This window comes from Asparagus officinalis, chromosome 6 (genome assembly GCF_001876935.1).
Source record: "Asparagus officinalis chromosome 6, Aspof.V1, whole genome shotgun sequence".
Lineage (NCBI taxonomy): Eukaryota > Viridiplantae > Streptophyta > Magnoliopsida > Asparagales > Asparagaceae > Asparagus > Asparagus officinalis.
The window spans coordinates 6,815,859-6,839,505 of NC_033799.1; the positions used below are offsets into that span (position 1 = coordinate 6,815,859).

General features: G+C 37.3%; 1 protein-coding gene across 1 annotated transcript; it reads right to left on the reverse strand.

Moving 5' to 3' along the window:
• Nucleotides 448–4,661, reverse strand: LOC109845354 (serine/threonine-protein kinase RIPK-like). The gene is made up of 5 exons (XM_020414602.1): nucleotides 4,148–4,661; nucleotides 3,464–3,599; nucleotides 3,199–3,335; nucleotides 1,195–1,318; nucleotides 448–1,101 (listed from the first exon to the last, which is right to left on the reverse strand). The coding sequence occupies exons 1-5, from the start codon at nucleotides 4,526–4,528 to the stop codon at nucleotides 578–580; spliced, it is 1,302 nt and encodes a 433-aa protein (XP_020270191.1). The 5' UTR covers nucleotides 4,529–4,661; the 3' UTR covers nucleotides 448–577.

A 23,647-nucleotide genomic window follows, 5' to 3' on the forward strand; every position in this document is an offset into this window, starting at 1 on the left:
CAGTTTGGGCCGAGCTCGATGAGTTCAGGCCCGAGAGGTTTTTGGGCAAGAATAGGCCAGCATTTTGGGCTGTTACCATTTGGATCGGGCCGTTGGGCGTTAAGGGTGATCCAAGCGAGTTTGGCTAGTTTGTTGCGTTGATTTAAGGGAAGTGGCGAGGTGATGACAAAGGCGGAGGCTAGGCTTGACGCTCACCTTTATGGGTTTTGATGCATCCGGACTGAAGAAAGAGGGAATTGATATAGGCTTTGACTTAAAAATGAGATAAGTTCAGATATGGGATTAAAAGAAAATTTGAGGCCTAATAGCTCGGCCTTTGCTAAAGCAAGTTTTATCGTTTACTTTGAGGAAATAGGCCTCAGTCCATAACAAAAAAGTATATCCTCGTGTATTGAACTATTGTTTTTGATAGCTCAACAAATTCTTCTATCCTTCACATGAACAAAAAACGAAAACCTAATAATAATCACAGCCAACAAATTCCTCAAGAATGTAACATCTTCTATATACACTTTCGCTTTCCATTGTGAAATTCTTTTCTTTTCCCATTTTTTTGTGAATATCTACATCATACAATTTACTCGCTCCTCCTATTTCGCCTTTGGTCCTTCCTCTTCAAACTTGTAGCACGATGAATCGATGAATTAGGAAACCTCGATTTGTGCCTCTCATCATGATTATTAACTCCATTCTGCTTTGCATTTGCATTTGCATTTGCATCTGCATCTGTATCCTCATTCTCACCACCATTATCGTCCATCACATTATACACAAACGTGCCCATCGGTATATCATCCAACTCTAGAAGTGGTTCTAGAGTCTCGACAACAGTTCTCATCAACGGTCGTGATTTCTGACTATGGCTAAGGCACTTGTGAGCCAATGCGGCCGCCCTCTGAGCCCCAAGAGTTGAGTATTGACCATCGAGGCTAGAGTCCATTATGTAATTTAGCTTATCAGGGTTCTTTAGGAAAGGTTTTGCCCATGTGACGAGGTTTTGTTCCCTATTGGGTCGAGTTTTGTCTACTGATCGTTGGCCTGTTAGTAGTTCTAGTAGTACTACTCCGAAGCTGTAAACATCGCTCTTTGCAGTAAGATGCCCTGCATTATTACATTAGCACGAATTTACAAGGTTAGAAATTTAATAAATAACTAAGATGAATTTGCAAGAAATTTGAGGCTGGTTTTTTTTACCAGTCATGATGTATTCGGGCGCACAATATCCTTCCGTTCCCATGACTCGAGTTGAAACATGAGATGCATCGCCTTCTGGTCCATCCTTAGCTAGTCCGAAATCTGAAAGCTTCGTTTTGAAATCCTGAAAATTAAAGAAAAGATGAACTCAGATGCAATTTCAATAATTTGAGGGACTAAATGACAGTTTCAATAATTTGAGGGATTAATCTCAAAATATTAAAGACAAAAGACCCTAATTTGAAATGACTCGTTCAAAGGTGTTACTGGTTTTATGCCGCCATGGCTTCAATGGTTTATGTCATGGTCAACATAAAATATTCTTTTTAGTTAGCAACTATTTGGATTGGGCAAGGAGGTGTTGACTTCGGTAAAGAGGGATAAGTTATGAAGATTAAACATGATTATGGTTAACTGACCTTGTTAATAAGATTAGACTTATTACAAGTGGTGGAGTTGGTATCCATCTTTTCATAAGTCTTAACTTCTAAAAGCCGTTCTAAGTGTAGAATTCTAACTGCGCCATCCTGACTGCAGCCAATGTGAATAGTTTTAGCCAGCTTTGCAACAGAGGGGACCAAACTCCCCCCGGGTGCTTGCCACTTTTGTTGAGAATTGATCTATTCAAACTTGAAGTTGGATACTATTACGTCACATTGACTGTAGAGAAAAAAAAATTCAATCATAATTGTTTAACAAATATTAAACCATCATGACACAGTATCTCATGGATTGTACTACTTTTTTTCCCCCACTAAGGTATCTTAGGGGCTGTTTGGTTGTATGTTTTTACCATGTAAAAGGATGGAAAGTGTAAAAAAGTGGGTCCCAATGTCAGCTTTATCACTTTCAATTGTTTGTTTGTAGTTGTAAAAATAGTGTAAAGTGATTTCATATGCTGATGTGGCTTGTAAAGTGATTTCATAAAAAAAAGACATGATTTTAGGAGAAAGCTGACATTGAAGTCAGAAAAAAATAATAAAAAATAATTCTAACCAATATGATCATTTGAGTAGGGACCACTTTTTAAACTTTCCAAACAAACAATTAAAGTTACATTTACAAACCAAACAAGCAATTTATGATTCCAATGGATTAAAAAACAAACAAAGAAAAATATAAAAGTAAAATTTATGAGGTGGACAACAACTTTCCAAGTTGTGTCATAAATACACAACTTTACCAACAACCACCAAACAGCCCCTTAGCTACATACATCAACTAGTAAGCTACCAGATCAAATGGAACAAGGCCAAAAATGATCCCGGTTTAGAAAAACCTATAAAGACAGGACTTAGTTTTGTTATGTCCAAATCTAATTTAGGGGCTGTTTGGTTATAAGTTTTTACTATGCAAAAGGATAGAAAGTGTAAAAAAGGGGTCCCAATGTCAACTTTTCTCCTTTTCAATTGTTTGTTTGTAGTTGTGAAAATAGTGTAAATTGATTTACTATGCTGATGTGGCATGGATTCACAAATCCCTTCAAAATGGTCTGATTTTGAAGGAAAGCTGACATATGTGTCAGAAGTGAGGGGGCTAGGCCAATGTAATCATTTGAGTAGGGACCACACAATAACCGCTTTTTACACTTTCCAAACAAGCAATTAAAGTTACATTTTGCAAACCAAACAAGCAATTTATGATTCCAATGGAATAAAAAACAAACAAAAAAAAAGTTGCTCAGTGAAATTGATGAGATGGACAACAACTTTCCAAGTTGTGTCATAAATACACAACTTTACCAACAACAACCAAACAGCCCCTTAGACTAGGTTGATCCAAAACTAATGTGGATTGGTTACCAAGTTGCTAAACTGACCCTCAAAATATGAAAGGGATCAAACTATTCAAATTGAAGCATAGCAGTAGCTATAACTATGACACTGTTCTGATTAACTAGTGTACTGCTTTCTATTATTTACCATAAAAAAATTTATAACCATATACATGTCAAAAGGTGGATTATTTTGCGCAAAAGAGAGCAAGAGGGTAGGACTCAATTACCTTGTCTAGAAGTATGTTTGATGCTTTGAAATCACGGTAGATCACAGGCTTCTCTGCTTCATGGAGAAAAGCAAGGCCCTTGGCAGCTCCTACTGCTATTTGCAACCTTGTAGTCCACGGCAATGGGCCAAGAAGCCCTGCAATCATCATTTAAATAATCACGATTATTAGTACCAAAATTGTAAAGTTTCTAATGAAAATTCGAAGTCATTATAATTCTACAGCACATAGATTGCCTCATAGTAAAAGAGAGGCAAAGACTTACTCTTGAAAAGATGGTTCTCTAAGCTTCCCTTCTCCATGAACTCATAAACCAAAAGCCTATGCTCCTTCTCGTAGCAGTAACCGATAAGTTTGACGAGGTTTGGATGCCTCAATTGCCCGAGAAATATCACCTCAGTCTGCCAACGTGCGTCACATGAATTAGATTTCTAAAAATTAAATATATTAAAGAAAATCTTCAGCATATGAAGAGCAAATATTTTAGTTTGATTTGGAAGGAGAGAAACCAATGTGATTTCACCTAGTGTCGACAACAATAGTTTCGTGTTTTGGAATTTATTTTTCCTATAGTTTGATTTTGCTTAATCAAAATTTATCGACTCTCTTACGTCCAGAGAAAGAGAAAATTATTCTTTTTTTTTTGGGTTATTTCACTCAAGAGTTATATGTATCAAAATGAAACTAGCTAATAAGTTCCAAGGTGAGATCCTACAAGAGGTATATGCGAAAATTTAGCCCTATATGCTATCTATGAAGCTCTGTTTGATGAATTTTGGTGCTCATCCCAATCATCTCAAAATGTTGTTTATCTACTTTGAGTCGCTTTGAATTGTAACCCCTCTGCCCACCAACATCTTTTGATGATATATCACCGCTAAAGTCCTTAACCTACAGAAAAAAATACTTGTATGTTTATGGAACAAAATATAGAGTAGAAAATGTTTACCATCCACTCCTTTTGCCCCTGCACTCCCTCCAAATCCAAGAGCTTCACCGCAACTGCCTGGGCTTTAACCCCGGGTCGGATCCTCTCATCAACAAACCCTTTATAAACCGGCCCGAACCCGCCCTCTCCAATCAAATTACAAAGGGAGAAGCTCCTAGTTGCTTTCTTGAGCTCATCAAGGCTGAAAATATACAAGTTTGATCCAATGGAGGACAACGATAAGTCCTCAGGAGAGCTTATATCATGACAAGATAGCCTCTGGTCAGGGGAGCCATGATCAGAGACCCTAGTCGCCGACGAACGCCGAGGTTGAGGATGGGTGTTGATTCCCTTGTGAATGAAGCAAGAAGTAAGAAGAGATCCCAACGAGAGCTTTCCCATGTTTGAGAACTTTTTCGGATGAGGAGTTGATTATACAACCACTAGAGCATGCTGAGGGTCAAATATATAGTAGATTGAGGGGGAACAACTTTGGTGCCCCCTTGGCTATGACCAAGGAATTGGATAGGAAGTTGAGGGAAGGTATTGAAAATTGAGGCTATATGATGTCAATTTTTTTGGTAGTTTATTTTGGATTTGTGAATGAGTGTGAAAAGCCTAAACAGGGGGGGGGGGGGGGGGTCTTTATGGAAAAGAGATTTTATTCTTAAAAGGACACCATAACCACCACCTATGTCGATTGGGACAAACACGATAGCATCCCCTGTAGGAGTTGGTCTGCTTAATTTGTATTTCGGTTGAAATATTCATAATAATGTGCTTTAACTATCACAATAATCCTCTCTTCCTTATTTCACCCTTTTACTTCCAAATTTATGAGGTTTAATCCATACTAAGGCTCTTAGTTTCTTTCTTTCTTACTTCATCCCAAATATTTAATAAGTTTTGCCTCAATAAAATAATTACACAACCCCCCCCCCCCCCCCCAATAGGCTTCATCACTTGAAAGAATAAGACATACTCCACTGGTAGATTTTATGTAAGCTTAACTAGAATTTTTTTATCATTTAATATTTTTTAATTAAAAATATTTTTCAGTATATTTTTATATAAATAATTATTCATAAGTTTATTTCTAAAAATTTTAATTAGGTGTCAATTTAATTTTTAAATACATAAATAAGAATGAGGGAGAGAAAGAATCAATTTTAGTAAATGTGGTGGTATATAAGTAGGGGTGCCAAACGGTTCGGTTTTATCCGAACCGATCCGCATCCGTATCCGAACGAATGCGGATATGGTAAGTCATTTTTAAAACCGGGCGGATACGATTTTGGATTACGGATCTGGTTCCTTTTTTTTGGATACGGATCCGAATACAATTATGAGTATAAGATTTGGTTATGGATACGGATATCCGCAATTCAATAAACATAAGAAATCGGGTCTATTTAGGTATCCAAAGTTCCAAGCCCGTAACCGCTAACCAACCCAAAACCCAACTAAAAAAACCCTAGTTTCCACTCCAGTCGCTCGACCTCCCCCTTCTCCCCTGAAGGAAATCGTGCTATGGCTACATGCATAATACACAGCGGAAGACATGTATGTACAAAAATACTAAGCATGTAGGGAGCATGAAATATTCATATGGATCGTCTAATTAAATCTAACATGATCCTTATTATTAAGTGAGCATACAAGAGTTAGAAAGTCATACTTTCGTAGTGTGATTCGATGGAAGATCGAATAACCCCTAGCTCTTGCTCCTTGTAGTAGAAAATCTCCTTGTAGTGGATCTCCAAGTCTTCAAGTGAGCTTGATAAAATGGGAGTCTTCTTAAGACACAAGGCAAGATATCCACCCCGGGGTTCTTAAAATCCTACTACTTCCTCTTGCTCAAAGATTGCTAAAGTTTAGTAAGATGAGAGCTCTCTTTTATTCTCTTATGAAAAAAAACACTTAGCCAATTTTTTATTAACCTTTCCATAAGGAAAAAGAGCTCATATTTATAGAGTGAAATGTGTTCATGATATGAATGACTCATCCTATGAGTCATGCAATGAATCATCAAAAATTAATGATTAATCAAGTGAGTCATACAATGAATCATCTTATGAATCATTACATTTCAAAACCATGTGCTAATAAATCATGTGCTCAAACCATACCACTAAGTAACTCATCTCATGACTCATTATACATGGTATGTGTATTTCATAAATGAGAATACCAAATTATTATCACTAATACAGTATTTCATAAATACGGTATATAGTATTATTCTAATCTTTAATTAATTAGTCACTATATGACCAAATAAATCAAGAGTTGACCAAAAGTCAACTATTAACCAAAAAGTCAACTAGTTGACTAAAAGTTAACTTTATGGGAAAAATACTGGAATTCATTTCCTAAGCACATAGCATTCCGATTTTACCGATATACATAACCGTTTATGTGTATCCGGAAGAAATCATATATGCGTATCAATCATACGCATCACTCCATAAATAGTGTTTCATAGGATTCAAGTACGCGCTTGGTGTGACTCTAGGGCCCAACTTAAAAAACTCAGTAGTGGATCATATCCATAAGTACAACAGAGGTGCTAGCTGTTCGCTGGAAAATTCGTGTCTTTCTTTGTTATTGATTCGATTGTCATCTTGAGTTACAACTTTTTGAGTTACAAAAGATCCGGTCTTTTTATAAGATCCGGTTACAACGAAAATCAAATAAAAATAAACAAAGATTACAGGTTTGATCGCTCAATTTGTGGACCTCTCGTTCATTGGGGGAATCGAGAGGGGATTTTGACTGTGGTCCTAACTGTAAGAAGGTTTGACCAAGTGGGTGTTTTGAGACAATCCTAACTGTAGGAAGGTTTGATCGCTCAATTTGTGGACCTCTCGTTCATTGGGGGAATCGAGAGGGGATTTTGACTGTGGTCCTAACTGTAAGAAGGTTTGACCAAGTGGGTGTTTTGAGACAATCCTAACTGTAGGAAGGTTTGATCGCTCAATTTGTGGACCTCTCGTTCATTGGGGGAATCGAGAGGGGATTTTGACTGTGGTCCTAACTGTAAGAAGGTTTGACCAAGTGGGTGTTTTGAGACAATCCTAACTGTAGGAAGGTTTGATCGCTCAATTTGTGGACCTCTCGTTCATTGGGGGAATCGAGAGGGGATTTTGACTGTGGTCCTAACTGTAAGAAGGTTTGACCAAGTGGGTGTTTTGAGACAATCCTAACTGTAGGAAGGTTTGATCGCTCAATTTGTGGACCTCTCGTTCATTGGGGGAATCGAGAGGGGATTTTGACTGTGGTCCTAACTGTAAGAAGGTTTGACCAAGTGGGTGTTTTGAGACAATCCTAACTGTAGGAAGGTTTGATCGCTCAATTTGTGGACCTCTCGTTCATTGGGGGAATCGAGAGGGGATTTTGACTGTGGTCCTAACTGTAAGAAGGTTTGACCAAGTGGGTGTTTTGAGACAATCCTAACTGTAGGAAGGTTTGATCGCTCAATTTGTGGACCTCTCGTTCATTGGGGGAATCGAGAGGGGATTTTGACTGTGGTCCTAACTGTAAGAAGGTTTGACCAAGTGGGTGTTTTGAGACAATCCTAACTGTAGGAAGGTTTGATCGCTCAATTTGTGGACCTCTCGTTCATTGGGGGAATCGAGAGGGGATTTTGACTGTGGTCCTAACTGTAAGAAGGTTTGACCAAGTGGGTGTTTTGAGACAATCCTAACTGTAGGAAGGTTTGATCGCTCAATTTGTGGACCTCTCGTTCATTGGGGGAATCGAGAGGGGATTTTGACTGTGGTCCTAACTGTAAGAAGGTTTGACCAAGTGGGTGTTTTGAGACAATCCTAACTGTAGGAAGGTTTGATCGCTCAATTTGTGGACCTCTCGTTCATTGGGGGAATCGAGAGGGGATTTTGACTGTGGTCCTAACTGTAAGAAGGTTTGACCAAGTGGGTGTTTTGAGACAATCCTAACTGTAGGAAGGTTTGATCGCTCAATTTGTGGACCTCTCGTTCATTGGGGGAATCGAGAGGGGATTTTGACTGTGGTCCTAACTGTAAGAAGGTTTGACCAAGTGGGTGTTTTGAGACAATCCTAACTGTAGGAAGGTTTGATCGCTCAATTTGTGGACCTCTCGTTCATTGGGGGAATCGAGAGGGGATTTTGACTGTGGTCCTAACTGTAAGAAGGTTTGACCAAGTGGGTGTTTTGAGACAATCCTAACTGTAGGAAGGTTTGATCGCTCAATTTGTGGACCTCTCGTTCATTGGGGGAATCGAGAGGGGATTTTGACTGTGGTCCTAACTGTAAGAAGGTTTGACCAAGTGGGTGTTTTGAGACAATCCTAACTGTAGGAAGGTTTGATCGCTCAATTTGTGGACCTCTCGTTCATTGGGGGAATCGAGAGGGGATTTTGACTGTGGTCCTAACTGTAAGAAGGTTTGACCAAGTGGGTGTTTTGAGACAATCCTAACTGTAGGAAGGTTTGATCGCTCAATTTGTGGACCTCTCGTTCATTGGGGGAATCGAGAGGGGATTTTGACTGTGGTCCTAACTGTAAGAAGGTTTGACCAAGTGGGTGTTTTGAGACAATCCTAACTGTAGGAAGGTTTGATCGCTCAATTTGTGGACCTCTCGTTCATTGGGGGAATCGAGAGGGGATTTTGACTGTGGTCCTAACTGTAAGAAGGTTTGACCAAGTGGGTGTTTTGAGACAATCCTAACTGTAGGAAGGTTTGATCGCTCAATTTGTGGACCTCTCGTTCATTGGGGGAATCGAGAGGGGATTTTGACTGTGGTCCTAACTGTAAGAAGGTTTGACCAAGTGGGTGTTTTGAGACAATCCTAACTGTAGGAAGGTTTGATCGCTCAATTTGTGGACCTCTCGTTCATTGGGGGAATCGAGAGGGGATTTTGACTGTGGTCCTAACTGTAAGAAGGTTTGACCAAGTGGGTGTTTTGAGACAATCCTAACTGTAGGAAGGTTTGATCGCTCAATTTGTGGACCTCTCGTTCATTGGGGGAATCGAGAGGGGATTTTGACTGTGGTCCTAACTGTAAGAAGGTTTGACCAAGTGGGTGTTTTGAGACAATCCTAACTGTAGGAAGGTTTGATCGCTCAATTTGTGGACCTCTCGTTCATTGGGGGAATCGAGAGGGGATTTTGACTGTGGTCCTAACTGTAAGAAGGTTTGACCAAGTGGGTGTTTTGAGACAATCCTAACTGTAGGAAGGTTTGATCGCTCAATTTGTGGACCTCTCGTTCATTGGGGGAATCGAGAGGGGATTTTGACTGTGGTCCTAACTGTAAGAAGGTTTGACCAAGTGGGTGTTTTGAGACAATCCTAACTGTAGGAAGGTTTGATCGCTCAATTTGTGGACCTCTCGTTCATTGGGGGAATCGAGAGGGGATTTTGACTGTGGTCCTAACTGTAAGAAGGTTTGACCAAGTGGGTGTTTTGAGACAATCCTAACTGTAGGAAGGTTTGATCGCTCAATTTGTGGACCTCTCGTTCATTGGGGGAATCGAGAGGGGATTTTGACTGTGGTCCTAACTGTAAGAAGGTTTGACCAAGTGGGTGTTTTGAGACAATCCTAACTGTAGGAAGGTTTGATCGCTCAATTTGTGGACCTCTCGTTCATTGGGGGAATCGAGAGGGGATTTTGACTGTGGTCCTAACTGTAAGAAGGTTTGACCAAGTGGGTGTTTTGAGACAATCCTAACTGTAGGAAGGTTTGATCGCTCAATTTGTGGACCTCTCGTTCATTGGGGGAATCGAGAGGGGATTTTGACTGTGGTCCTAACTGTAAGAAGGTTTGACCAAGTGGGTGTTTTGAGACAATCCTAACTGTAGGAAGGTTTGATCGCTCAATTTGTGGACCTCTCGTTCATTGGGGGAATCGAGAGGGGATTTTGACTGTGGTCCTAACTGTAAGAAGGTTTGACCAAGTGGGTGTTTTGAGACAATCCTAACTGTAGGAAGGTTTGATCGCTCAATTTGTGGACCTCTCGTTCATTGGGGGAATCGAGAGGGGATTTTGACTGTGGTCCTAACTGTAAGAAGGTTTGACCAAGTGGGTGTTTTGAGACAATCCTAACTGTAGGAAGGTTTGATCGCTCAATTTGTGGACCTCTCGTTCATTGGGGGAATCGAGAGGGGATTTTGACTGTGGTCCTAACTGTAAGAAGGTTTGACCAAGTGGGTGTTTTGAGACAATCCTAACTGTAGGAAGGTTTGATCGCTCAATTTGTGGACCTCTCGTTCATTGGGGGAATCGAGAGGGGATTTTGACTGTGGTCCTAACTGTAAGAAGGTTTGACCAAGTGGGTGTTTTGAGACAATCCTAACTGTAGGAAGGTTTGATCGCTCAATTTGTGGACCTCTCGTTCATTGGGAGAATCGAGAGGGGATTTTGACTGTGGTCCTAACTGTAAGAAGGTTTGACCATGTTGGGTGATTATGTCCAGACTCTAACAAAGAGAGTGTTGAGTACACAGACACGGTGGGAATTTGAATGGGAATTCTCATTTATTACATTGCTGTGGTTTTGGGAACTTCCCGTTACATAAATCGTCCACCCCCAGTTTCCTCTGCGGAACTGGTTCGGACATTATTATCAGTTAACTAACCGGGTTATCCTTAAGAATATTAGCTTAATATTCTCCAGGAACTTCCCGTCAAAAGTGGGGAAACAGTTTAGACTCATATACCTATTGGAGTATCAGGGAACAGTTTAACCTCTTGTACCGGTCGGAGGATTGAGAAACAGTTTATACTCGTATACTCTTTGGAGTTTTAGGAAGCAGTTTATACTCTTATACCGGTCGGAGTTTTGCCATTCTCAATTGGCTTACCTCAGCGTTATGACGCCGGCTTCAACCAAGGTCTGAATGCTATTCTTGAGAGCAAAGCAATCCTTGGTGGGATGAACGACCCTCCTGTGGTATGCACAGTACTTTGGGTCCGTAGTGTTGTCAGCTTCCTCCTGATTTGTGATAGGTGGTAGCTTGATCTTGTTACCTTCAAGGAGGGATTCGAAGATGGCCGGAACGTCTTCGTCCTTGAAGGAATACTCTCTTTGGAGTCTCGGACCCGAAGTCTTTTGCTGCCTTCGGGATTGCTGTTGTGACGCTTGATTAGCACCACCAGTGGCTGCAGGTGTTTTGCCCTTACCACGAGAGGTGAATTTTGAGTCCAGTGGATTATCCGTCGGTTGGTTCCTCTCGGCCTTCTTCCTTCTAAGGAAACGTTCGGCTTGTTCACCGCGTACCTTCAGATCCTTCCAAGTGTCAGACGGTGCTGTTCCCATTGCTTCCAACACGTCCAACGCAAGGTTGTTGTGGCAAGTTTGGAGGATGAATTCCTCTGTGATCGGGTCCCGGCAATTCATCGCCTTGTTCCGGAACCTTTTGACGAAGGTGTCGACTAACTCCCCGTCCTTTTGTTTCTCGTCGAGCAACGATCCGATAGATATCTCGGTGTCGTCGTCGAAGAAGTTGGCCAGGAACTTGGTCTCCATGTCATCCCAGCTGTTCACGTTTCCTGGCTTGAGGCGGCGGTACCAATCGAAGGCGGCTCCGCGAAGAGTGCCGACGAATGACCGCACCATCAGAGGCTCATTGCCGGAGATAATACCCAAGTGCGATTTGAAATAAATCAAATGCTGAGTGGGGGAACCCTTCCCATCGAACGGCGTGAAGTTGATTAAACTGAACTTCGCCGGATAGGGGATCGATTCCCATTCTCGTGGGTATGGACAGGGAATGCCTGTTTTCTTCGTCTCTTGAGCGGAGATCAATGTGTTGATTTTGCTCTCGAGATCTTTGATCTTCAAGTCTTCACTTGTATCTTCGTTGGCATCCTCGTTACCACCCCCTGTATTGACAGGAGGGTTATTGGCATTGTGAGCTTCATCCCTTTCTGCGTCGGACCTTAATTAAGTAACCACTTCTCTTTAAGACTATAGCGCGAAAGATTGGGCATCACCCCTAATCTTAAGTTGGGCATCACCCCATGAGCTATATCTCATAATTACTTTCCTTGACATTAGTTAAAAGCCCATTCTAAATACATCTCTTTTAATTGTTTTAGGTTTATTTATCTTTCACACTAACACTATGTTAATGTCGATCTCACCACTCTATGGTCAATAAACTCTTATTGCAATGTCTCACAAAGTTTAAAAAATGAGTTTTTATAATAAAAACTATTCTCTAGTGAGATAGAGATATAAACTTTGCAAAAAATAGCACCCAATTGTATTGACATCTACAATTTGGGGCACAACCAACATATCAACATATGTAATGTAAAACTTATATAGAATGGTAGTGGACAACTAAAGAAAATAAAATGCAACTACACTAATTACATTTTAGCAAGCCATATGCAACTCCTTGCGGTGCTTGTTCCCTTGTAAACTCTGTATTATTATAATCATATAAACATAGGACGTGCAAGCCCCATTTATAATAGAAAAACCATCTCGTAGGATGGGTAATAATGCCCCATTTATAATAGAAAAACCATCTCGTAGGATGGGTAATAATATTGCATTAAATGTAAAGCAAAAGCTATAAATGAAATAACTATTGCATTAAATGTAAAGCAAAAGCTATAAATGAAATAACTAAACTAAGCAACCATACCCCCCCACACTCGAACAATGGCCTATACCCGTAGGTGTAGCCCATGATCGGTGAGCAAGTGCCTAAACCCGTAGGCGTAGCCCATGCTCGGGAGGGAAGAGGTCGTAAATAATTATTATATTTCTAACTTTATTACATCAATACAAAACATACAAGAGAATAGTTGTCCACTACCATCCATAAACATAACATCCATGCAAGATGATAAATCATATAACTTAATCAACATTAAGAAATATGCATCTATCTAGTTATGCAACATATTGGAAACTAGATAGCATAAGGATTATCCAAACTCAAAAAAGACTAACAAGCTTCTAACATATAACTACACTAGTTGTAATTAATTATTTTATAAAATAACTTGAATTAATTAACTAGTTTCATGTAAACTAGAAATTAGAAGCAAGAACAAAGTCCTCCATGAGTTAGATGTACATGTTAAGATTCAATTAGATAGAACCATAGCTCTGATACCATGAAGGAAATCGTGCTATGTCTACATGCATAATACACAGCGGAAGACATGTATGTACAAAAATACTAAGCATGTAGAGAGCATGAAATATTCATATGGATCGTCTAATTAAATCTAACATGATCCTTATTATTAAGTGAGCATACAAGAGTTAGAAAGTCATACTTTCGTAGCGTGATTCGATGGAAGATCGAATAACCCCTAGCTCTTGCTCATTGTAGTAGAAAATCTCCTTGTAGTGGATCTCCAAGTCTTCAAGTGAGCTTGATAAAATAGGAGTCTTCTTAAGACACAAGGCAAGATATCCACTCCGGGGTTCTTAAAATCCTACTACTTCCTCTTGCTCAAAGATTGCTAAAGTTTAGTAAGAGGAGAGCTCTCTTTTATTCTCTTATGGAAAAAAACACTTAGCCAATTTTTCATTAACCTTTCCATAAGAAAAAGAGCTCATATTTATAGAGTGAAATGTGTTCATGATATGAATGACTCATCCTATGAGTCATGCAATGAATCATCAAAAATTAATGATTAATCAAGTGAGTCATGCAATGAATCATCTTATGAATCATTACATTTCAAAACCATGTGCTAATAAACCATGTGCTCAAACCATACCACTAAGTGACTCATCTCATGACTCATTATACATGGTATGTGTATTTCATAAATGAGAATACCAAATTATTATCACTAATACAGTATTTCATAAATACGGTATATAGTATTATTCCAATCTTTAACTAATTAGTCACTATATGACCAAATAAATCAAGAGTTGACCAAAAGTCAACTGTTGACCAAAAAGTCAACTAGTTGACTAAAAGTTAACTTTATGGGAAAAATACTGGAATTCATTTCCTAAGCACATAGCATTCCGATTTTACCGATATACATAACCGTTTATGTGTATCCGGAAGAAATCATATATGCGTATCAATCATACGCATCACTCCATAAATTGTGTTTCATAGGATTCAAGTACGCGCTTGGTGTGACTCTAGGGCCCAACTTAAAAAACTCGGTAGTGGATCATATCCATAAGTACAACAGAGGTGCTAGCTACACATGAAGACCACCCGGGTATAAGTTGTGATAAAGGTCTGCAAGATGCTTATCCAATTTTATCAGGACCACTCAATGATAATACCGTACAGTCCGGTCTCTTCGTCAAACCATGTCAAACTATTGAGCCTAGGGTATGGCAAACTGTCAAACCCTAATAGCTTGATTAGTGTTTATTGATATTAAACTCATAACCTATAAGATCAAACTGACACTCAGTTTATCTTATTCACCTTGGCCAATGATTTCCAGGCTATAGTTATATCAAACAATCTTATGACATCAACCCCTATACTGGGAGAGACGAATCCCTTCTTGGCATCTCAATATCTACTTATGTCTCGGGATGTACCCAACAAGAACCGTTATGCACAATTCAATAAGAACTGTGGTTAGGTAAAAGTCTAAATACATCTTTACTGACATATAAGATATTGCACTCATGCCTCAGGTCAAGAGACTACTATGTACTATATCACTTGAGAACTTCTATTTGACAGTTAAGTATATTACCAACTAGATGTTCTCGGCGAGTCGTTCAGTCAACTCATTCACTAATGAGTCACCTGTATACTGTATCTTGATGTCTCACATCAATGATCTAAGAGATTGATCATCTCCTTCAAAAGGAGAAATAAAGCATACACTAGTCTAAACCAAAGTGATGATGTCCTATCTCAACACTTCATCAACTAGGAACATTTTAGAATATACGTTACCGACTAATCAGATCTCTTCATTACGATCACTATCCGAAATGTCTGATAGTCTAGTATTTATTCTAAGGACATTATCTGCATATTTAGAACATCATATAAATCTGACCAAAATAGCATACTATCATTTTGAACAAGGATGTTATATACATATAGGTCATGTTACAATATACAATAATTGCCTACAGGGCACCTATATCTAACATCCCCGCCTTGTCTTCCCCGCCCTCCGCCGCCCTCTGCCGCCTCTCTCCGTCAGATCCTGCGGCCTCTCTCCGTCAGATCTCGTCGCCGCCACTCCTTCAGATCCCATCGTCGGATATCTAGCCACCTCTCTCCGTCCATCTTCGACAGGTGCTCCCTTCGCTGCCATTCCCTTTGCGGCTCCGCCTCATCTTCCTCCCCTCGAACTCTGACAGCCGCTCCGTCGAGTCACTCGACCTCCCCCTCCTCCCTCGCCTCCTCTTCGCCGCCCTTCGCCACCTCTGCAACCCCGACTCCTCCTTTAGATCCACCGTCGGATCCGTCGTCTGTTCCATATGGGAATCAAAACTCTAGTTTTAATTTCATTATCAATATGTTATATGTGACTATAAGATTTTTGATTAAGTTTTTTTTAATTTCATTAATATAAATCATGTCTAATCCTTCGATTCAAGCGTCTAAAGAAGAAAAAGTTGTTGAGCCTAATGTTGAACCTACTGTTGAACACGTGGTTGAGGAATCTTCACGTAAAATTTATGAAAAACCTGAAAAGAAAAGAAAATGTTATTCTGAAGTGTGGTTAGATTTTGATAAAATAGATAAAATAGAAAAGAAAATAGTTGATGGAAAAGAGGTTGTCACCAAAATCATTAGAGCCAAATGCAAACATTGCCCATTTGAAGTTGATGGACGTGGTATCAGGGGTACTTACCATATTAAAAATCACATTACGAGATGTACTGAAAAGAAAAGACCTGATATACATAGGTGAACTAATTCATAGCCGATTCGTATCCATTTGTCGAATATCCGTTTCATATCCGTGATCGTATCCGATCTGATTCTTAAATATTCGACCGTATCCATTTCCGATGAGTGCGGATATGGTTAAGATTTTTTCTTACCGAAGATAATCTGTATCCGTATTTGTATCCGTTTATAGAAAATGGATATGAATATGGTAAATGTCTTATCCGAACAGTATCTGCTCCGTTAACACCCCTATATATATAAGGCATTTGAGGGGGAAGATAGGAAATCATTATGACATTATGGGGATATTTTTAAATATGAAACCTAATGTATAGATTTTTATCCAAACTAACGGGTGCCCAAGGCTACACGTTAGAATAAACCTTTTGCTTTACGGACAAAATAATAATTTCATTTCTTTGAAATGGATAAGGTTATTAAAAAAATCATTTTGTACCTTGTATGAAGCTAGTTAAGTATCATTTTTAAATATGTTATATTTATATTAAAAAATATGCTAAGTTAAATACCTGATATCTTATTTCTATTAAAAAAATGGAGTTCCACAATGAGACATAATTTGACGGGATAAAAATATGCTAAGTTGCAAATGCACAATGATCAAGTTATAATATTTATAGACATCGATCTACAGGAAAGAAGACTATTAAAAATACAATCTTATTTGGGTTCTTAGATTGTGTAGAAAACTAATGAGAAGGTAAATAAAAGTGTGGTATATGTTGGGGAATTTAGTCTCCCCGCCTACTATGATATACACAACTCAGAAGTCAACTCACAATCAACAAAATAGAAAATAACTACAATCAAGAAGTAAGAACACCGAGATTTACGTAGTTCGGTCTACCAACTTTGACCTACATCCACGAGGTAATAATACGAGAAATCCACAATGTATCAGAACTATAAGAGGAACCACTCAACTCTTGTCTATTAATCTTTCAACCTCACATATATAATCAACTCTCATATTCTCTCCAAAACTCACTCCTTACAATCTTTTGAACTGACAATGACTGCAAAACCCTCTCTAAATATTGTAATCTTTTGCACAGACAAAGACTACGAAATTCTCGCCTCACGCACAATATTCTTAAATGAGGCTACGCCTTTTTCTAACCCTAGATTACAAGAATATTGGCTATCTCTCCTCTCCTTCTTTGGTTTTTCCTCCAACAATAGAAGAATATATATAGGGGAACCAAAACCCTATCTCTAGCCTAATTTCCTAATTAGAATAGGATTCAAACTCCTAATCATGATGAGACCCAATCTCCTAATCATAATAGATCTCTAACCATATTTAATTCTCATGAAGTTATACAAAGAATCAAAGACATAATCCCAACAGTATATTTTAGATAGAGGTCTATCATAAAAATAAAAAACTAAAACAAGAGGAAAGAATGATAAAAAGAGAAGAATATAATAAAAGCAAATAAAAAATTAAATTAAATTAAAATAAGAAGTGAATGAAAAGATGAAGGAAATAAAGGGAGAAGAATAGGAATCTAGTAATAATCCACTAGTTAACTTTAAATTGTATTTAAGAACTACTCTCTTTTATTCACAAAATTTTAAGATTTTCTAAGCATAAACTATCAAGTTACTTAAAACAAGCATAAGCTATTAAAACCATATCTAAGCAATATTATTATTCATGAAAAGAAATAAACAACTAGATAGTGACTTTAGAATTGAATAAGTATAACATAACAAACCATTCAAGGAAAGTATAGACTATCAAACTCTTCCTACCAATTAGTTCTCTAGTTGATTACCGTAACATGATCATTTTAAGCACAAAGAAGACAACTCAAAAATACAAAAGGACATTAAACTAGTTTCACCTAATCCTAGATTTCCTACAAAAATTAATTACTCATATTACAAAAATAAAAACAAAGAAAAAATCTATACTAGAAAATATTAAAGAACAAGAAAATAAATTTAAACTATAAAGCAAATAAAGAAAGAGAATTTACTCTACAAAGCTAAAACCTATACTACAAAGCAATAAAAAAGGCAAGAAAGTAAATCTATATTGCAAAGCATGAAATAAATCTCCACTGCAAAGCAAAAAATCTAATCTACCAAACATGAAATAAAAAATAAAAATAAAATTCTAAAATATAAAAATAAAAAGAGAAACTAAAGACTTACATTGCTAAGGGATTGGCTTCTTGAGAAGTAAATCATCATCACCAAAGGAGAAAAACAAAGAAAATGAGACCTTAGATCAAACTTTTTAAAAAAATAAGAATAGGGCAAGATGCCCTATCAAAAGAATATTATAAACTTTAAGAGAATGTTTGAACAGTTAATATCTACGGGTGATCTCAATGGAAGCAAACTAGAGAGAAGATGAGCGGACCAATATTTTCACTCTTCGCCTTTAGCAGATCCAAGAGAAAACATAGAAAGATATCAACCGAAGCTATACAAGATGAAAGTAAGAAACATAAAGATGTTGAGAAACCCAACATATATCAAGCCAAAACAAGTTTGTTTATCCAAACCAAGACAAAAACATCTATAACAACCAAAGTATCAAGGATACCCTGCTACATCATTGTCGTCTTAACTGGATGACAAGAGCTCAAAGGTACCCCTCTCTCTAATGATCTCCTTTAGTTTCACCTCGTTTTTGTTTGCTAAGAGACCGGTCCAGAAAGGAGAAAGTGACATATTTCTAGCTTGAGGAATATCTCCAAGAGAAAATTAAGTTGTTTCGAGCTCTCTAAATGCACTAGCAGATAGTAGGAAAACATATATTCCAAAATTTCCGAACCGCTTGGGGTCTATTAAGGCATCCCTACATAAGTAAACAATGTTTTGAGGCAGAACATATCAATAAATTAATTAGTGTTTTTGAGCGCTAGTGTGTGATTTGATCCCATATCAAGTAGAAAGATAATTACATACTTAACTATTTAAGTTGTGATAAAAGCCTTAATTTTATATGAATTTTACTTTGAGTTGCATGCATTGAGTCTAACTTTGTTGATATGTTACCTACTCCGCCATCTGGATAACAAAGGCAATGATGCCATTAATCATAAAATCTCACATCAACCTTTGCCTTGTGGACAAAGAAAGTGCTAGTAGATAATGTTCTCTCCAGTGATTTAGCGCGTGATTTGATCCCATATCAAATAGAAAGATAATTACATACTTAACTATATAAGTTTTGATCAAAGACTTAATTTTAGGGGCTGTTTGTTTGGTTTCCTAAAAACCAAGAAAACCAAGAAATGGAAATGGAAAACATGAAAATCTCAAAAAATATTATTTCCTCCATTTCCATCCCTAAAACTCACCCACAACATCCAATAAAATATTATTTTCATCCAACAACTCATCCACATCATCTAATAAAATATTATTTTCATCTAACCACTCATCCACCACATCTAATAAAATATTATTTTCATCTAACAACTCATCCACCACATCTAATAAAATATTATTTTCATCCAAACATCACTCAACTCATCTCTTTTCATCATTTCAAATCACTCACATCATCCAATAAAATATTATAACAATTCACCTCATCTCATTAACATTTCATTTCTCCATTTTTATCCCAAAAAGTTATGAAAACACTTTTCTTAATCTTTCTTCACATCACCCAATAATACAATGACAACTCACCTCATCTCATTTCATTTCTTATTTTTAAGAATGAACCAAACAAAAGAAAACAACAAAACTACAGGAAATAAGTTTCTTATAATTTATTTCCTTATTTTTTTCGCCAACCAAACAACATCAAAACTAGTTTTCTTAAAAAATCACTCACATCATCCAATAATAATTTGACAACTAACATTATCTCATCTTCATTTTTTTGATTTCCTTCTTTTTTTTAGCCAACCAAACACTCCCAAACCAATTCTTCATTTTAATAGTTTTCCATTTCTTTGATTTCCCTCTTTTTTTAGTAAAACAAACAGCCCCTTAATATGAATTTTACTTTGAGTTGTATTGAGTCTAACTATGTTAATATGTTACCTACTCCGCCATCTGGATAACGCAGGCAATGGTGCCATTAATCATAAAATCTCACGTCAACCTTTGCCTTCTTGGCAAAGAAAGCGCAAGTGTGGATAATGTTCTCTCCAGTGATTTTATAAATCCTCAAAAAAAAAAAAAAATTGTTTTCTACATTATATAACTAAGACATCTTAGGCTCTTAGCTTCTAGATAGATATTATATTATATATTCCCCGTGCGCGCACATCCGTGTGTTCTAGAAGGATGGAGCCGGGAATAACGCAAATGGAAGCATCATAAGGGTCTAATCCTTCTATAAGTTTCTCATTTTTCATTCAATTATTTTAATGTCATTTTCTTAACAGAGTGAGGGAGATGGAGACCACTAGCAATAATATAAGAATATGAGGACGTCTGAGCTTCTAGCGTCCCAGAGAGGGGATATTCCTCGTTTGTGGGGCCCATTTTGTCGAAGATCTGTCACCATTGAGTCTTTATCAGAAAGAATTTAATACTTGCCTACTTCTTTAATAATAACCACTCAAGGAGATCTTGAAAATTAGTTTCATTATTAACATGACAATATAACGCATCATGTAAAAATCACATCCGTAATCACTTTTCACAAGCTTTACGGTTGATTTTTTCAGAGAAGGGAAAAAGCTGAATTCCCAAAAAAAAAAAAGAGCTCCTATACCCATTTCGACGGGTCAGGTTTTTAGCCGATTTTCGGAGTTGCTAAAATTTCAGAAATGAATTTTTCATTTTGTACCTCTTTTCTGTTAGCTTTAGAGAAAAAGTTTCATCTTTTATATTAACAACCGAACAATAAAAACGAAAAGTAGAATGAAAATGGTTGACATGATATTTCTTGGAAACCATTTTTTGAGATTGTCATGCCAACCAAACAGAAAAATAATAAAAATGATAGATGGTTAAAATTGAGAAAGTGTTCAATCTCGACTGCTTAAAAAGGATAAAAAAATCAAAATCCTTCTAATTCTTATTCCGTTAGACAAATATACAAAGAAATTTCATAATTAGTTCAATGAACTTGACGTCATTATATAATGCCCATTTATAAACAAGAGGAATCTTTTCATGATTTTAAAAGGTCTAATTATTTGCAGTTTGTTAATTTTAACCGTATATTTGATAATAAGAGGTGACATACATTTGATGGTGATACTATGGAGTCACATACACGCATGATTGATGCTTAACATCTTAGTCCAAAACTCCTTTTTATCAAAGAGTTTAAAAGGAAAAAGATTTTTGGCTCGCGCTTTAACGCGCGAGCCAACTCGCTCGTGAAACAGGGGGTGGTCCCCACTGACACAGTGGGGACCACCCCTGTTTCACGAGCGAGTTGGCTCGCGCGTTAAAGCGCGAGCCAAAAAGCACGGTTGAGTTTAAAAATATCTCATTTGTGCAAATTATATACGCATGTAAAACAATGGGCACACTGCACTATAAAAGAAGTAATTAATGCGTGTTAAGGAACCAAATTGATATGTTTACTTAATAATAATAATAATAATAATCAAAGACTTCCCACGTGTTTGTTTGCAAAAATTATGCAGTTAATTTGTCTATTTTTTAAAGGCTTGTTTGGATTGAGGGGAATGAGGGTGAAGGGAAGTTAGGGGAACCATTCACTTCCATTCACCTTGTTTGGGAACACTTAGGATGTGAAGTTAATTCACCCTAGTTCCCATTGGTTCACCCCCTAATAGTATAAAGAAAAATTCTTCAATGACCCAAAATATGGGACCAATAGGGGGGACAAGTGAGGTGTCCCCCTCCTATTGAATAATGAGTTGGTCATCATTAATGATGGCCAACTCATTATCCAATAGGAAGAGGACACCTCACTTGTCCTCCCTATTGGTCCCATATTTTGGGTCCCTGTAGCAAAACTCTAGTATAAAATTTGTTACCCCTCAAATTGGGGTGTAACCAAGGGGAAGAGAACTCCCTTCCCTTCACTTTCCTTCCCTTCTCTCAGTTTCCCTTAACTTCCCTTCACCCCCTACAAATCCAAACAGGCCCTAAAGATATCTCTCTAGTACTTTAAGTAGCTAGCTTCATGGCAACTAAACTAGTGTGCTTCTTAATCCAAGGCACACCATCCGCATTAGTGACAGGTTACTAGTCAAACTTAAATAATATTAGTTATCCAAATTCCAATTTGTTAAAGTATAAATTTATAGCCCTAATATATTTACAACAGCTTTTGGAGTTTTGATTCCTTCAGACTAAAATATTAATTACCATAATTCTTATTACCAAGTTTAATTTTCATTTACATCCTAATTTTGACTTTTTCATGCAGTGAGAATAAACTTTAAAATGGTAGTAAAGAATACATAGTTTCATATTCTATTGTATGCATTCATTAATAACAGATTTCAAACTAAAACACATATCTACAACAATTCAATTTGACGATATAATAAAATATAAAACCGTAGCTTAATCTCCACCACAATGTCAAAGTTTTTGGTGTGAAGACGATGAGAGAATGTACATGATATTTCTAGTATATATATAGCATGATCAAAACATGATCAAAAGCATTTATACGTCTATCTTGAGAGAGAGAAAAAGGGATGGTTAAGTTAAACAACCACCTCTAGTGAATGACGGTTGAACTACTAAAATTGACCATACCAACTATTTGTAACATAAAAAAGTCACGCACCTCCTCTATCAAAGTGATAAAGATCCCATAAAGGTTTTACAACAGATGCATGATTTTAAAAAAAATGATAGAGGCACACTCTAAGACACACCACCAACCACACTCCCTCTCTCTCTACAGTGCAGTGGGTCCCACATGTGATTTTTTTAAAAAATCACATGTGGGGCCCCCTACACTGTAGAGAGAGAGGGAGTATGGTTGGTGATGTGCCTTAGAGTGTGCCTGTAGCGCCTCTCTGATTTTAATTTAAGAGGCTAGAATTGTTGATGAAAGATAAACATCAAGCGGAAAGGGTCTCCACTATGCCAACCAAAAGGCAAAAGACAAAGTGCAATTAATTAAATTTATGAAAAAAAATATCATATCCTTCCCTAGATCATAATGCCGTGTTTCAATCCACTTTCGATTGTGAAGCACCAACTTCCACTAAAATAAATAAACAAAAACCCAATTATCATTAGCGCACATTGCTAAAATCTACAGGGTACGTCCTATGATATATGATTATGAATCAAACACAAAGTATACATGCATGCTTGTTTGACCATCGCACTATTTAGAACCCGTGTGCTAAATTGTTGAACAAAACTACACACACGATCTAAATTAACGAGTTCATAATGGTAACACGAGGGCCTTAGACCTAAAGTTTTGGGTCTCATAAACTATTTTATTTATTTGCTTTTCTAAAGATCCACCTAAACATGAAAAATTATTCAAGATCTCTGTACTACCCTATCCATTTCAAATTTAAAATTTGGAATTTTAGACTGAAAATTTCATATCATTAAATATGATCTACTATATATCAACTATTGATAATAAAATTTAAGTATATTACATTATGTTTTACTCTATGGTCAAATCACGTGCTGTTAAAATCAACGTTTTAAGATTTTCAAAACATTTGTTAATCTATTATCTCTTGATACTTAATGATTAGAAAATATGT

Coding starts and splice junctions, on each gene's coding strand:
- LOC109845354 (XM_020414602.1), bottom strand. CDS start 4,528: ATGGGAAAGCTCTCGTTGGGATCTCTTCTTACTTCTTGCTTCATTCAC. Junction 3,336..3,463: donor AGAGAACCATCTTTTCAAGA/GTAAGTCTTTGC, acceptor TGATGATTGCAG/GGCTTCTTGGCCCATTGCCG. Junction 1,319..3,198: donor CAAACATACTTCTAGACAAG/GTAATTGAGTCC, acceptor TTTAATTTTCAG/GATTTCAAAACGAAGCTTTC.